Source organism: Ascaphus truei, chromosome 1, assembly GCF_040206685.1.
Source record: "Ascaphus truei isolate aAscTru1 chromosome 1, aAscTru1.hap1, whole genome shotgun sequence".
Taxonomy (NCBI): Eukaryota; Metazoa; Chordata; class Amphibia; order Anura; family Ascaphidae; genus Ascaphus; species Ascaphus truei.
The window spans coordinates 127,881,409-127,899,297 of record NC_134483.1 but is presented as its reverse complement, the minus strand read 5'-3'; the positions used below and the strand labels follow the sequence as shown (position 1 = coordinate 127,899,297).

Here is a 17,889-nt window from a genome sequence, read left to right as displayed (position 1 = left end):
CGCCGCAACTAACGGAACAGTGTGCATGCGCAACTATCGCGCATGCGTGCACATACACACCATGGCGGCGCCCTGCGAAGGGAGCCACCGCGGACCTCCAGCGACCCGCTCGCAGCACTCTCGCAGCTACCGGCGCTCACCGGGTGCAGCTCTATCGGGAGGTAAGGGGGGACCTGGCTATATACTCTTAGAGGGACATTTTACCTTTACTCTAACGCATGACTTACCTGTAACCCTGTACCCATACCCTCACACAAATTAGGACTCCTTATTTATTCATCATTCATATATGTAATCAGAATACCTGTGGAGATACATTCTCTGGAATCTTGCTCCCACTTTGCAGCACTAGTCAAGAGCTTTTGGGTTCCGATATATCTATGCATGATTGATATGTTTTGGCTTATTTGACTTTGCTTGTTTGGAAATAGTGGATATTCATGTTCTTCAATGCACTCTAATTTTGTGTTCTCTTTTGTTTGCTGTTAACTTCTTTTTTTAATTTGTGGATCTGTATTCCTTGTTATTTATGGAATACATAAACACACATATATATATATATATATATATATATATATATATATATATATATATATATATATATATATATATATATATATATATAATCAAAAAAATAAATAGATGATACCGTTCTGTGGCTAACGAAATGCTTTTATTTGTGCGAGCTTTCGAGATACACTGATCTCTTCTTCCGGCGATGTTACAATGAATGAAGCAAAAGGTAAACTTAAAAACAGTGTCTCTTGGAATGTTATCTGTGCTGTTCCTTCCCCTGGTGTGGATGTGTTTTATGGCTAGAGGTGTCAAAAGGTTACTGTGAAAGCAAGTTAAGAAAGAGTGTGTATGTGTATCAGTGTGAATAAAAATGAATGGAGAGACCACAGTATATACAGTGCTTTACACAAGGTGTGTGTGGAGTGGGACTCGGAAGAAGAGATCAGTGTATCTCGAAAGCTCGCACAAATAAAAGCATTTCGTTAGCCACAGAACGGTATCATCTATTTATTTTTTTGATTATTGAAGCTCGGCTAACACGGTACTGATACCTCTACATATATATATATATATATATATATATATATATATATATATATATATATATATATATATATATATATATATATATATTAACTTTTAGCCTCTATTGTACAATTTTCCTCAATTAACAGGGGAATTTACAGTTGCTTTATGAAACATAACTATATACAGTCCATGTGTTCAGACTAAGCATGTTAGTGATATTGTTGCTTGTGTCTTGGAAATACATTGTGAAGAGAACTTGTAGCATTAAACAGAGCAGTGTTTTTCAAACCTCTGCTTGGGACAGACCAGATTTGACAAATAATCAATGGGTTACGACGCGCACACGTATTTATATATGTATGTGATTAGTTGGTTATCCTTAAAACATGGACTGACTAGAGTGTCCCGGCGACAGGGTTGAGAAACACTAAAACGGAGGGAATAATTGCCTACTCCTTGTTATGCCTTTCAGGTTCCTTATCTGGTTCCCGTTTTGATGTTCAAACTTGGACGCCCTTTGGAGCCTGAGCTATACCGTGACATTCTGTACACTTTGCCCTCCTTGGGGACACACAAGGTGGGTTGGATCAGTTGTAATGCCTTTGTTATTTGCCGGTGTGCGTTACAGATGAAGCTGTCCTTATTGTTTTCGCCGCGAGGTCTCATTACCAAGCCGAATTCGGCCCAGGAGGCTCCCATTGAAAGGAATGGACACACCGCAGCGCCATCGCGGCAGCTGCCTCCCACAGCGCAGCGTTCTCCCCAAGTTGCGGTGCCGGAAACAGTAAGGATAGCTACATCTGTATGTCATGGACCATGACAGTGGGTTTTGCTCTTTTTTGCTTCTGTAGCTCGAAGAAGTTGCAAGATGTTGAATGCTCCAGACTTCAGCTTTAGAAATATAAATGAATTTGCTAAGGAATAGGGGTCCAAAGCAGCAATCCCACCTATTCAACAGATTATTTATTTTTAACATGATCTGAGCTGAGGCCCCCCCCCCCCAGGAGCAGAACCATATTATTTTTAGCAGCAGGGAACCCCAAATTCCCGAAATACACATCGTTTTCCTTGTCTGTTTACTTTTTTAATTTCGGAAGATGGTGCCGAGTCATCAGTTGCTGCTTCCTACTGAGCTATGTGACCTGTGGAATTTGACGGCCATGTTGTTTTTTCCAGATTACAGCTGTAACACTGGCCACATTTTTTCAAACAGGACAGTCCGTTGGAGCTATAAATAGCATGGTTAAGTGTCAGGGGAACTGCCGGTTTGAAAAAAAGAAAAGGGAGTAGGTAGGATTGTGATTTAAAACAGTTGGATCACTTTTTTCATTACACTTATTTTGCGATATTAATGCGGCAATACAAGCACTTTGGGGTTTTAATTTTTTTTATTATTAATTTTTTACACAGCTTTAAAAACCTGTGCGATATTGGCACCACCTTTGACATCTGTGTTTTCACAAACAATCTTAACATATTTTGGTTATTAAGTAGCATTGGCAAGTAAACTAAAAAAAAAAAAACAAAGAGGCAGAAATGTATGAGTTGATTGTTCTTGAGAAATAATAAATGTTAATTGTGGGAAATTAGAAGCTCACAGGTTGACCACAAGTAATAATAATTTAAAAAAAACGTGCATTATAGCACACATGAGAAAAATAATAAGTAAAATACAAGTATATGTGACTGAATACTAGTTTCATGTGTTGTTCAAGAGGAAATGTGTTTGTCCTTCTTGCAGGTGTGTGTGGCCCAGATTCTGCGTGCCTTGCACATGCTGGGGAGCACATCAAAGCTTCAGCCCATCGCCCTCCGCCTGATGACTTCCTTGTGGGAGAAACAGGTGTGTGGATTAGAACGAGAAGGCCATGACGAATGTAGACCTTTGAAGAGCTGATGAAAGGCTGCTACGTTTATAAGGAATCAGATGCACAATTGTATATTGGTTGTGGGATCTTTTTTTGTCTTTTCAGGGCAAGAAGGATTTACTGTTTACTAAAGATTAATTGGACTGGTCGTTTTGACAAAGCTTTTTTTTTGTTGGTGATATAAAGCAGGGGTGTGCAAACTGGGGGACGTGGGATTTTTATGGGGTGGGGGCGCGGCGGTTGCAGATTGTAAATTAAATGCCGGGGGAGGCACGAGGCCTCTGCAACTTCCGTTACCTGCTCTCAGCCGGCTCTTCAGTGACGTGTCGCCATGACAACGCGGCGTCATGGCAACGCGTCACATGACCCTGAGAGCAGGTAAGAAGGGGGGGGGCACAGGAAAGGGGGAGCACAGACGGGGGGCGCAAACTGAAAAGTTTGTGCACCCCTGATATTAAGCATGTTTTGTACATGTTTCATTTGATCATTTTCTCATATTTTGAATATTTAAGGGGCCTGTGAATGGGTACGTGTTTGTCAATCAAATGTTTTCTTTACCCGTATCCCACCATGTCCTTATCAGAGAGCCAATAAAGTTAGGGGTTGAGGTGGGGAGCAGGGACTTTGGCTGTACAAGCGCTTACTGATCACACTGTGACATCACACAACAGGGAGGGGCCAGAGGAGATCAAACCCCTCCCAAGTCTAACTAGGCAATGGGGAATATATATGTGCGTCGCAATCCATGTGATGCTGTTTAGATAATAGAAACCATTAATTGGCTCTTTATTTCAGGCATGCAGACACTGCAGGGGCGCTTCCAACCTTTTTTTGGTTAAGGAACCCTATAATTATATTGTGACATTCTGCTAAATCTCCAGCCCTCTCTAATATTGTGTCTGAGATCAGATGCATTGTAAGGAACCCCAACCCTCTCTAATAGCGCGTCTGAAATAAGATGCATTGTAAGGAACCCCAACCCTCTCTAATAGCGCGTCTGAAATCAGATGCATTGTAAGGAACCCCAACCCTCTCTAATAGCGCGTCTGAGATCAGATGCATTGTAAGGAACCCCAACCCTCTCTAATAGCGTGTCTGAGATCAGATGCATTGTAAGGAACCCCAACCCTCTCTAATAGCGCGTCTGAGATCAGATGCATTGTAAGGAACCCCAACCCTCTCTAATAGCGCGTCTGAGATCAGATGCATTGTAAGGAACCCCAACCCTCTCTAATAGCGCTTCTGAGATCGGATGCATTTTCAATTCTTCTGAATTTGGTAGAATTTTCAAATGACCTGAAAATAGCAGGGAATCCTTTAAGGAGGCCCGGGGAACCCAAGCGCTCCTTGGATCCCCGTTAAAAAAACCACTGCTCTAGATGAAGACTATTGCGACAACTCGGCCACTTTGCAGGGTCACTTTTCTCAGATAAAAGGCAGGATACGTAGGGTTCGCTTTTCAGGCTTCTTATCAACAGGGCACAAAACACAAACTAGAACAAACAAAATACCTAACTCCTCCCAGGAGCGCTAACTAACACTTTATGAACTACATTCGACAAGTTGGAGAGCAAAGCGCTTTGCAAACACAGAGCCCTGCACCTGTGCAAAGAGCAGTGCCTGTAGTCTCTCCCTGAAGCTCTGCCGGTGTGAGCCTTGTCCAGAAAACAGCAGGGACTTATGCTGCGCTTATAGTGACGGCGCCGTGACGGTGACGTCAGGCTGTGGTTGCTGGAAAAATCAAATTGAGATGACTTCCAGTGATCGCGACCAACCTGTCGCGCAGTCGCACTTACTATAAGCGCACGCGACTGCGGAAATGCATTTGTTTTGATGCGACGTCACCGTTGCCGTCGCTGGCACTATAAGCGCAGCCTTAGGAGCTGCGTGAGCTACCTTTTAAAGCAGCGGGCTGTTAATTAGTCCCCAGGTGAGGAGAAAGGGTACAAGCCTAGGAAGGTGCCTGGTCCTAAATACCTCCCTTCAAGCACTTCACCTTTGACTACATCACGTTGTTTAAAACGTATATATTTTCTATGGAGCGAGATTTTTGAGGCTTAATTTTCTCAGCATTTTTACATTGCCATGTTCATTTCCAGTATGGGTTCAAAAAATAAATATAAGTAAACAAATCCTTTGCAAGCTGTTACATTGCTGGTAAGATCTCCCAAATATGTAGCATGCTTTGCAGTGTGAACTATGAGATGGGTTTAAAAGGGAATAATGGGTGTATAAAATAATCGTGTTTATTTCCGGCTGACGGGATGACCTTTTTACGAATAAACATTTACAGGACCGAATTTATCCAGAGCTGCAGAAGTTGATAGCCATGTCTGATATGCGTTCTATGTCCACTGCGAAAGACACACAGTGGGAGAAGACCGTAGCAAAGGCAGCAACTATCAGGGATGTATGCAGGCAGAGGTAAGATCAAGCCGGGGGGGGGGGGGGGGGGCTAGTCTGTTCCAAATCCATAAATAAGACCAAATGCCTGCTTCCAACTCTTAAGTTGTCAAAACTTTGTGGTGTTGTAGTCACATTTATAGAAAGATATTGAGCTTTATAATCAGTACTGCAGACTTGCAATCTTGGATCTACCATGGGATTAATGAAAGCACAGAGCCTGTGTTACAAAGGAATAGAGATTGCCAGACATGTGAATAAATTGATTATTCCAAAGGTTACTAAATGACTCCAGCTCATTGGGACTGAATGAGCCAGCCTAGTTCTTTTTATTCATTCTTCTCACGGCTTCCTGACCTGATCTTCATGGTGAGAAAAGACCATCACGGAAAAAGGGTTTCAGTCTGTACCAATCACTTGGATTAGTAGGCTTATTTCTTTCATGCTCCTATCTCTTGTGCAAAGCTAACTGTTTGCTTATGTTCTTTGATTTATTTTTTAATTTTTTCCAACCTGCTAGGCCTTACCAGCACGGGGCAGACATGCTGTCTGCCATAACCCAGGTTTTGAATGAATGCACAAGACCCGATCAGGTTGCTCCTGCAGCCTTGGTGTTACAGGGCCTTCACGCACTGTGCAAAGCTGAGGTAAGGACGACTTGAACAGATTTGCTGACACAGTGGGTTGCTATCCCATATTAACTTGTGTTCATTTACCTACCACTGTGTTGTTTAATATAACTTGTTGAAGTATGACGGTAGAAGCACAGGGCTTCCCACGGTAACAGCGGAGCATATATTTGTTTCTGAAAATGTTAGCTGGTTTCATTTGTTAGATGTTAAAGAGACAATCTTGAAGATCTGGCCTACTGGTTTCTCTGTGGTTCTGATCTTTGACAGCCTTGTAATAGAAAGTACAGAATACCTGTTATTTTTATTCATAAACCCAGAGTACCACTCACTTTCTTTTCATTGATAATCCTGCAATACATTGTAATTTGTAAGGAACCACAAACTCTAATAGTGCGTCTTAGAACAAATGCATTGTAAATTCTTCTGCATTTGGTCCAATTTTCAAATGACCTGAAAATTAAAGGGAACCCGTGAGGTATTCCCGGGAACCCAAGGGCTTCCAGGAAACACTGTTGAAAAACAATGACATAGAACAAGGGTGCGCAAACGAATATTTGATTTTGGTCTTTTCACATGATCTTTTTTCGACCTAATCATATATTTTTCCTTACTAGTTGTATCTAAATAAATATTCATGTCAAGGCAATTGTTAAAGACTGTACATATTACCGCGCTTTGTTCAAAGCGTTATAAGCCTGCAGCCACCGTCAAGGCAAATTCGGTTATATCTTGCCGTTGGCTGCAGGCGTATAACGCTTTGGCCAAAGGGTTTTACCGAAATAACCCTTATTCATGAGATCACTATTTTATTTTAGCCTAATTGGTTGGAGCGCAGGAATCGTTCTTTTTGTTTTTCTATATGCAAGGCAATTGTTGCAGGAATTATTAGAAAAAGCCATTGTAATGTGGCTAAAACCACTTTAGCATTTGTAATCCAGGCTGGAGATTATATGTGAGTTGAGCATTTCATATGCAGTTCTCTTAAACGCAATACACTATGGCTACCATTGTGATGGTCTTAAAAAGAAGAACTGCCCCCCCCCAATTCAACCTTAATCACTGAGCTTTATACAGGACGTTATGTATAGTTATTGTGTCTTTCGCAATCAAGGTTGTGGGCCCACACATCTATTACTTGTGTGAAACCACAACGGGAGAGAATATGTAACACACCTGAATACTTTTACCTTTTGTAATGTGTAGTGTATGCTGTTAAACCAGAGCGCACCTTTATTTTGTAGTTCATGTACCCACATTAATGTAAGTTTTAGCATTGCACGGGCACCCTCATTGGCTTACTTTTTCCTGGTACCATGTGTGAGTTGTGCTGTGCTGTAAATGTCCAGAGCTGCATTAGGACTGCAGTTTCAACCGAGGCTGTGTCAGTGTTGCCAGCTCAACTCCGTGTCGTCATGATATTTCTCATGATGGCGATGCTGCTGTTTTTACGCAATGGCGCCCATTTTATACTCTGTGGTTTCATTCTGGAGATCACGGTTGCTGAAAATTTGCCTGCCTGGGAAGGTAAAATGGCTGCTGCCATTAACTCTCCATAAGACAACAGAGGTTGCCATGGTAATTTAACAATACACGGGTGAAAACACAGAAAAACATGCAGTTATTGAAAAAAATTAAACAGAAGAAGGACCAGCACAACACGAGCCATGTATCACTTTGTTATGTCTTCATTTTATTTATTTTTTTTATTGGGGGGAGGCAGGATTATCTGCTTTAAAAGGCCCACCGTACATCTATATTGACAATACTTCATTGAATCTTCTCTGTCATGCCCTGGTCAGGTCAATGGGAAGTGACTTCTTTATCCAGCAGTCATGTTTGATGCATGGGGTCGTGCGTAAAATAAAGGAGTCCATTCCCTTCTTTGTATGGTCGCACCTTTTCTGTAAACATAAAGGGACAAAGACTCACAGATGAGACTTTTCTGCCTTTAACGCATTCAGTGCTACAGTGACCTCAATCTATGTTCTGTATACTGTATATTCTGCAGAAGTCAATTGGCAACAGACCACATATTCTTATAACATATTGTTTGGTTTCCAACTAAGAGATTAAAAGGAACAATAATGATACATAATAGTAAAATTAACTGACTACTATAATGTTGACAAATATGGTGAGTAAATTAACTCGCTAATATATATTTTCCCAGATAAGACCGTAATCTAACCCCCTGATATCACGTCCCCTTTATGAGAAATTAGCAATTTAACGTGTAATTGCCATAGTCTCCATAAATCCCAGTTACTCAAAAAAATAGCGCTTTGAATTCCATGTAATTGGATCCTGACGGCTGTTAATTGGAATATCAACTGGGATGAGATAAAACATATCCGCTCCTCTGGTGCTAAAACAAGGTTTGCAGCACATTATCTTGCAAATCAATGCATTGCCTACGGCCACTACAGCAGGGTAGCTGCAACTTTTGCTAATCGCAGACCATTTCAGTTTCAGGCCAGTAATATAGTGGGCGCGCGCGTGTGCCTTTCCGAACGCTCGTGCACGTGACGCACACGTTTTGTGTGTACGGTCCGTGCTGCTGTGAGCGACAGGCTTGGAAGGTACTGTGTGTGTCACTTTGTGTGTGTGTGTGTCACTTTGTGTGTGTGTGTCACTTTGTGTGTGTGTGTCACTGTGTGTGTGTGTGTGTGTCACTGTGTGTGTATCACTGGGGAAGCTGTGTGTGTGTGTGTGTGTGTGTGTGTGTGTGTGTGTGTGTGTGTGTGTGTATTACAAATTTAAAAAAAAAGAGAAGCTGTGAGAATAAATTATTTATTAATATTGTGCACACATACATACATACACACACACACATACATACACACACACATACATACACACATACATACACACACGCACACATACACTTGCACACATACTGTGGTAGCGGCGCAAATGCATACTTTTCGGAATCTTCACCTCGATCGCCCGGCTGCACACTCCCTGCCTAGTATACAATGGCTGGCTAACCACAGCCAACTATAACTGCGCCCACTATATTACGGGCCTTAGGAATGGTGTGGATGCCCACCATACCTACTTAGCTTTGGAAATGACTTCAGTGGAGATGATATGCACATAATCTGAACCAACGTATATATTTTAAAAGAAAAATAATAAAACGGCGCAACACACCATCACTTAAGCAATGCAAGTGAAAAAATTGGTAACTTATCCTGATGGTCCCTGCAGCTAAGGTCCATTCCCTAACCCGGAGAGTCAGAACACAAAGTCCAGAGAGCAGGGATGGGCGGGAGGAACATATAGTGCAAAGGCAAGAAAATACATCATAGTGTAAACTGTATATAACAGGGGAAATTCCCACCACACTGATTGAACTCACAGGAAATTGGATATTTTCCAGCAGAGTGCAAGGTGAACTGGATCCAAACGACAGGGCTGCTGGAGATTCCCTGTGTGGATATTGATCCTCATTCGAGTAGAGCTCCATATGTAAAGGAAAGTTTTTGAAAAAAGGCAGAAATAGTGTAAATCCACTTTAATATAAAACAGTAAAAAACATATACACCAAAGTTTAAAAGCGCGTTGTGAGTCACTGGACTCAAAGATGTGGTGGAGGTCTGCTCCTCTTATCAGCTCTGGTGGTATACAGTCCCAGATCTGAGAAGCACTTCTGTGTCGTGTGAAGTCACAATCTGATCTAGCGTTGGGAGATTGGCGCGGTGAATGCGGATCAGCTGGGCTCTCTGTATCTCTCTCACATGTTTCACAATCACCTAACGTGTTTCGCTACAGCTTCATCAAAGGTGGGAATAATACTGCTGCTGATTATTGTCTCTTTTTGAAGTGAAACTTCTTTGCTGGCAGGGGTGAATTTCCTTCGTTGGAGATGGGATTAAAGTAACTGAAGTGACGTTATGTGGGCAAACGAGGCCGTCGGTGCGCGTCCGTGTGGGCAAAAGAGGCTGTTGCATGCGTAACAGCCATCGGCGTGATACGCATGCGCAGAAACCAGCTCATGTACAGGCACAACTCCTCCCCACCACCAACCCCCCTCTTTGGAGAACAGATACACGAGGAATTCACAGTTAGTATAAATAAAGAAAGAAGTGAAAATAGCTCAAACGGGATGTGTGATGAGCACGCGCGTTCTCAGTCAAACTTCTTTACGTGTTGTCACTGAAATTGTGTTTTAATTTTTAATTAAAAAAATTACCATCACAAATACAATTTCTGCGACAAAACAGTGACAAAAGACAATAAAGTTTCACTTAAAATGCGCGTGGTCGGCACACACACAATTCTTTTATACCCTCATGGTAAAAAAAAGTGACAGTGTCCTTTTGTTCAGATATATAGGGCAAGTTCAACAACAACATATTCCATCAGCACAACTTGTATCGATCAATAAAACAAAGTGAGCTATATTGATTGTATGCTTGCAAGACAAACAAAGAGCAATTTGTTCTCAACCTATGATTTTTAAATTTAAAATAGGCCAAACATTCTATACTGATCCTTGCTATAAAGTCTGTCTTTCCTATACAATTCCTGTTTGCTATATAAAGACTCTGGACTTTGCACAGCCCTTGTTGGGAAAAGGGAAAAGCCCTGCTCAGAACTAATCGTTCTATTTGTTTGTGTGCTGAAAAGAAGCTGTATTATTTTTGTATGCCATATTTTTGAGGCTAAATAAACCAGCCAATTCAGAAACCCAGGTGCAATTGAATTGTCCCTGCAACATACGGCCTATGTAGAATTTATTGCATGGACAAATAAGCAAAGATATCACAAATTCAGAATCACAAGAAATACAATCCTTAATCTCATACCTTCTCCCATCTTTGTTTGAAATGAATTCTTTTGTACACTTAGATGTTTATGAATTAAATGTAGAACTTTTACACTTTGAAGATGTAAGCAATATTCTACACGTATTTTTTTTTTAAATGAGTTCTGTACTATGAGAAAATACGTGTAGCATTAAAAAAAACTGAATTATATTTTTAATGTATTATAATGTATCAATCATTTTTTTGTTTCTATAGCAACCATTTACAAAGTCAAATCCCCTTCCTCTTCTGAAACAGGCTCTGGCACACCCATTTTTGAGACCTGCCTTCTCTCTAGCAGTGTACCAATTGTATCTAGTGACTGCCTGGTCACATGATCTTCCTCATAGAACTTTGCATATTTTGTCTTCTTCTGCTGCACTGACAGCCATTTAGGGAAACCCCAAGCCAAATCTTCACCTTCACAGGAGAACGGATCGAAGGCCAACTTAGCTAATTACTTATTGTGTGGATAGTATTGATGCACATATTAAAGGTAAAATAAATAAAATAAACAAAAAAAAAACAGCCGCATGGACTGCTGCTTTAAAATTTTATGAAAACCTTTAGGTCATTTATATAACCATTTTTTATCTTTGTCAATCCTTGCAATTTGACTAGGTGCAATTTGATTTTTTTAATTATTTGCTTTGGTAAAATGGTATTGTGTCTGATCTTCTTTTAATATCTCCCAATGTTTGGTTATAATTTTTTTTTTTACTTCATTGGTCTTGCTGCTATATTGCGTAATAAACATGATGCCGTTTCCCAATGGTTGGAAAATGTTATGTACGTCTCAACCCCGTTACAACGCGAATCCGCTATATAACGCGATGTGAGCGTGGCTCCCAATTATCACTTACCAAAACCCAACCAATCATTTACCATACAGGAACCAATCACTTACCCAAACCCAACCAATCGTAGCACGGCCTTTTCAATTAATTATATGATGCCCACAAAAAGTAACAGGTTGTAACAACAACAATACCCAAAGGCACGGAGCCTGGGAGAGACATGACCAGCACCCTACCTCTGTCACTCCGGGGCTTCCCTCTCTTGTATAACTCCCCTGTCCTGCTCTTGCTGATGCTCGTGGAACCCCTCCGGTGCCGGGGCGAATACGACGTTGCGTGGAATCTCAGCAGCACAGTCAGGTTCCTCCCTCCGCTCTCTCCGGCGGCCTGTGCTGGACAGGCTGAGGCGTCACATCGTCTCCTAGCAACCGTCCAATCGGGGAGCCGCTGGTGGGCGCATGCAAAGATATACACGCGTTCTCCTCCCGATCGTACCATCTGAGCTTCAGGAGATTGCCCTGAGCTGATTTTCCTCTCTCTCCTGTCAGCCGGAGGCTGCTGCCGGTGCCGGGTCAGTTCTGCTTGGGGGTGCCGCTGCGCTGCCGGATCTGGGACAGCTGGCAGAGTTCTCCCAGCTCTCCTCCTCTGGCGGCCGCGAAACCCCTGAGGGGGGCAATTCTCGCCAAATAAATTTTTTGTAACGCGATGTGCTTCTTTGGACCCCAAGCACTGTGCTATAACGGGATTGAGCTTTATTTGTATCATCTAGCACCAAAACTAAGCCATTTGGCTTCAATATTTATTGCTGAGTTTCAAGTGACTTGGCTTACTTATGGCTATAGCACGTGCATTGTAGGGTAACACATTTATTTATTTATAAAATATTTTACCAGGAAGAATACATTGAGAGTTACCTCTCATTTTCAAGTATGTCCTCGGCATAGAGTTAAGACAAATAATACATGGTTACAAATACAGTTACATAAGTGAACAGGGTATACATTATATACAAGACTTTGCATGCACAGTTAAAGAAAATATATATTATAGGCGTATGTAACAGTTACAGACAGATTAAAATGGCCTTAGTTTTGAAAGAACTTAGACTGGTGGTGGCTGTGAGAGTCTCCGGTAGGTTGTTCCAGTTTTGGGGTGCACGGAAAGAGAAGGAGGAGCGGCCGGATACTTTGTTGAGCCGTAGGACCATGAACAGTCTTTTGGAGTCACATTTCAGATAATAAGTGCTGCATGTGGTAGGGGTGAGAAGCTTGTTCAGATAGGCAGGTAGCTTTCCCAGAAAGTATTTGAAGGCAAGACAGGAAAGATGAACTTTGTGCCTAGACTCAAGTGATGACCATTGCCCTCAAAGTCTACGCACGCTGAGTTTTAGAATGAGCAAGTATCAATAATTGCACTTTTTGTAAATTTCCCCCTCAGGTAGTTGACATTCGCTCTACTTGGGATGCTCTGTCTCCTAAACTCAGCTGTGACACGCGTTCCCCTGTTCTCAAAGTTCTACATGAACTTTTTGCCTTGGTCCCTTCATTGACTGTAAGAACAGAAGAATATGAGGTAGGTGAACATCTTTTATAACGGTGTAAAGTGGCTTGACATGTACTGCACAAAGTCACCTCATCTTCTACAACTACTACATCTATTAAGCTTGTTTGGGTTCCATGTCAGTGAGCAGTGCAGAGGACAAATAGTACAGTATGAGCACGATACAAGAAGTGTGCTTATATGTTAACGTTTTGATTGGAGCTGAGGAATTATGTGAGAACAACCAAGAGCTTCCATTATATGTGCTTCACAGTATAGACCATTCCGCACAGTAAAGTAGGGGCGGGAGAGTTGATGAACATTAAATAGTTTTCTTGTGCTTTACAGTTCTTTGTTGTACAGTAAGTGTGAGGTTTATGATTTTGTTTTCCAGAAATTTAAAGTACAAGTGGTCGGCATCCTCTGGAGTCACACTCAGAGTAAGGTAAGAGGCCTTCTGAAAATGGCAACACTCAGGTTTAGATTATTATGAACACGTTTGTATATAAAGAGACGCCTACGCGCTTTCAGTGCCACTTTATAAGCAAAGAATTTGAGTTCTACTTTTAGTTTTGAGATTTTTAAAGACTAGCAGTTTGTGTAACTGCAGGTATCAGGAAAAGGCAAAGCGTTTTTATTGGGTTTTTTTTCCCTCTAGGATCTGGCTGTTTCTACCTCTGCATACAAGTCTCTCTGCGAGTTTGGCTCTGACGAACACACTATTCTTCATCTTCCAGAGCAGGTTGAATTTGTATTATTTTTAAAACTCTTTTGCTTCTTAATTTGTATTTGTTATATTTGGCTGTTTAGTATAAAAAACAATCTTCAGATGTGTGTATTTGTGTGCGCACATGCAAAAGGTACACAGGGACTTACTGTAAATAATGTAATTTTCTTGTGTTGCATGCCCACTGTATTTATAGTCCAGTTGTTTAAAGATTGTCTGCTCGTCTCAAAGATATTTCTGCTATTTTACCAGTGTTACATGTGTGTGATTTAACAAATAAGTATTATTATCTATGTATTATGTATCGAAGCAATACAATCAGTGATTTTCCCACTATATCTATATATAATACATATTTATTCAATGGAAATGTGCCTACATTTTCTCAGTAAGTGTCTATTTGACTACTGTATGGATAATTTAATTCAAAATGAACTAATAGCAGTGGTAACTTTAAGATGTTAAATTAATTGATGTTTTGTCTATCCCAACCCCTCCTCCAAAAGAGTTTTAGGACACACACACACACACACACACACACACACACACACACACACACACACACACACACACACACACACACACACACACACACGTGCTTGTGCCTAATCATAACATTTGTAGCTATGCTCCATAAATATAATAAATTAGGACAAAATATAAGATTGATAATAAATATATATTAACACTGCACAGATAGATGTTTTTAAATGTATGGACTACAAATAATTCAGTTTATAGGATGGATAGTTTAGTATTTGGGGCAGATGATCTTTTTGGTCCTTTTTTTAGAGACCAGGACGGGACTCACAATGAGGAGGTAGTACTTGGCTTACTACCACTGATTTATTGAATAATTGATATAAGCAGAAGTCCTCTCTATTGACCCCTGTTTATTTGGAAGAGGTCTAAAGTAGGGGATGTCCTGGTATAGAACTGCAGAGGTCCTAGAACCAGAGACTTTCTGACACCAGTCTAGTTTCATTATTTAAAAAGCTGGCAGCTCTCCCCCAGGATGGCTACTTGTCAACCTCCTGCATGTGAGCCAATCAAAAGCCGTTACCTCATAGGTCACACTTGCTGATAGGCGTACAAGCAGCTTCCAGTCGGCTGCCATTTACAAAATGCTAGTAATTTGATGTTAATATGTCTTGAATTGGGAACTCCTCGTCCTAACACAGTGATGCACCAGGAGACCAAGACATGTTGTCTCACCAATGCTTATCATAAGCAGTCTTAGACCTTGTCCAGGGTGGCACTGAGCGGGCGCGCTCACGCCTGCCGAGATGAAACACATTGCGGCAATGTGTGTGGCCAGCGTGAGCAAGCGCCTGAGCATGCGTGGCGCTTACCTACTTGCCAAGCAAGCACATTTTGAATCTGCCGCTCGCTCGCGCGTCACGTGAGCGGTTCGCCCAATGAGGGCGAACCAGGTCTGTGACGTCTTGGCCGTGCCCCTCGACACGCCCCCAACCGCGCGCACACCTAGCCGACCACGAATCACCCTGCCGAGCAGGGCGCAGCACACGAGCGCCAGTGCGACCGCTCCCTGCCTGGCCGCAGCCTTATAGTCTTCCATAGAATCTCACTGCTAAAAATCAGTAGTCTTCCATTAAAATGAGTTGGATTTATTTAGGCCGAGAAATCAAAAAGATCACTGATTTCAGTCCTTGGAGGTTGACTTTTCCAGAGACCCTCAGTTGTGTTTCAATAAAAATAGAGAGAGAGAAAACCGGCATCCTTCCAACACATACTGTATTAAGTGAACACATATTAGGCCCATATTTACTATGCAGTGTTACTCCTTAAGATACCTTACAGTCCATTTGAATAAATAGGCCACAAGTTGTTTTCTGGCGCCTGAAATGGGACCTTTGGAATAACACTGCTTAGCAAATATGAACCCAAATCTCTAGTCAAGTGGCAGAAACACATTATACATAGATCTGCAGTGGTGATAAAAAGTTTGTGAACCGCAATGATAATTATGGAAATTCCATAGTTTTTCCATGATAACATTCTTGAATCCAAACCAGTCTTTTCTTAAATATCCAATAGGGTTTATATTAACCAATTATATGTCTTTTGAAACAAAATGATGTATGTGCAAAACTAAGTGAAACCCTGGTTTTATCAGCTAAATTAAAGGGGATAATTGGAATCGCGTGTTTAAATAATTCGGTAGATCTTCAGGGGTGCGTTTAGGAAGCCCCACCCTATATAACAAAGGTAGGTGGTGTTCCCAGCACTCAATGGAAATATAACGAAACTGGAATATGCCAAAAGAATGAATTGTATTGGAATGAATATATAAATTACACAATCTGGGGCGCTAGATTTTCTGGGGTGGGCGCGGCAGTTATAGAGGTGCTCTATATGCTCTATATGTGCTCTCCCCCCAGGCATTTAAATTAAATGCCGGGGGACCGCACGAGGGCTCTATAATACACTTGCCTTCCCTTCCAGCAATGCGTCGTCATGGTAACCCGGCGTCAAATGACGCGACAGGGTCACGTGTTGTCGTTACCATGGCGACGTGACATGACCCCGCGCTTCATTTGATGCCGAGGTCGATCGGGGGGGGGAGGCACCAAGGAGAGCAGGCAGGGGGGCGCACGGGGAAAAGTTTGCACACCCCTGGCTTAGACTATAAGTTATGGGGTCTATGCGTACAAACAAGTGCCAAAATGGCATGAAGGGAAGGGAGTGGGGGAAAGACGAGTGTAAAAAGTGTGTGTGACAATAAAGGGAAATGCTGTGATAGCAAGAAAACGCATAGAGCAAATGTGAGTAGAGGGGGGCAACGTTTCAGGGCAGGGTGCCCCTTCCTCAGGCCCGTTCCCACAGATCCCCTCTAAAAAGAACCTGTGGTAATTCCCTTCATACCCACACCAATTTGGCACTTGTTTGTACGCATAGACCCCCTAACGTATAGTCTAAGCATCCGCCAGATTGTGTACTTTATATATTCATTTCAATACAATTTATTCTTTTGGCATATTACAGTGTCGTTTCGTTATATTTCCATTGAGTGCTGGGAACACCACCTATTTTTGTACTATAGTTTTGGGAGGGCCCAGGGTCCCTCCTGTCGTTCCCTTGCACCAGAAATTATATATCTTAACTTTATTTGGGAGTGCTGCCTGTAACACCATACTTTTTGTATGATCCCCCACCCTATATAAAGATCAAAAACTTTGTGAGTTTGGTCTTCAACATACAGGTGTGTGGAAACACGTCATGCCACAATCAAAGGAAATCTCTGAGAACCTCAAAAAAGCAGTTATTGATGCACACCAGTCTGGAAAGTGTTAGAAATTGTTTTGTAAGGATTTGGGGCTACACCAATTCACTGTCAGGCAGCCTACAAATTGAGAAAGTTCAAGGCCACAGTCACTCTACCCAGGAGCGGTCGTCCTACCAAAATCTCTTCAAGAACAAACTGGCAAATCATCCAGGAAGTGACAAAGAACCCCAGAGTAATATCCAAGGATCTGCAGGACACTCTTGCCTTGGCTAATGTGAGTGTTCATGACTCGATTATCAGAAAAAGACTAAACAAGAATTGTGTTCATGGAAGGATAACGAGGACTAAGCAACTGCTCTATAAAAAGAACGTTGCTCCCCGTCTGAAGATTGCCAAACAGCACATAGATGATCCACAAGACTTCTGGAACTATGTTCTCTGGATAGATGTGTCAAAGGTAGAACTTTTTGGCCTCAATAAGAAACGTTATGTTTGGCAAAAACCAAACACTGTGTTCGAACAGAAGAACCTCATCCCAACCGCCAAGCGTGGTGTTTGGAGTGGGATGGTTTGGGGTTGCTTTGCTGCCTAAGGAACTCAACAACTTGCCATATTTGACACAATCATGAATTCTGCATTGTATCAGAAGATTCTAGAGAATAATGTCAGGCCATCCGTCCACGAGCTGAAGCTGAAATGAAAATGGATCATGCAGCAAGACAATGATCCTAAATATACTAGCAGATCTACAAAAGAATCGCTGCAGAAGTAGAAATTCTGCGTTTTTTTGTAATGGTTTAGTCAGAGTCCTAAACCCCATA

General features: G+C 41.8%; 1 protein-coding gene across 1 annotated transcript in view; it reads left to right on the top strand.

Moving 5' to 3' along the window:
• Positions 1 to 17,889, top strand: part of FOCAD (focadhesin) — a 200,516-nt gene that overhangs the window by 86,729 nt on the left and 95,898 nt on the right. The window contains exons 12-18 of the mRNA XM_075594653.1: positions 1,517 to 1,621; positions 2,786 to 2,887; positions 5,206 to 5,336; positions 5,836 to 5,962; positions 12,993 to 13,127; positions 13,489 to 13,539; positions 13,753 to 13,836. Of these exons, the coding sequence (XP_075450768.1) occupies positions 1,517 to 1,621; positions 2,786 to 2,887; positions 5,206 to 5,336; positions 5,836 to 5,962; positions 12,993 to 13,127; positions 13,489 to 13,539; positions 13,753 to 13,836 (735 nt within the window). The remainder of the gene's footprint in view (positions 1 to 1,516; positions 1,622 to 2,785; positions 2,888 to 5,205; positions 5,337 to 5,835; positions 5,963 to 12,992; positions 13,128 to 13,488; positions 13,540 to 13,752; positions 13,837 to 17,889) is intronic.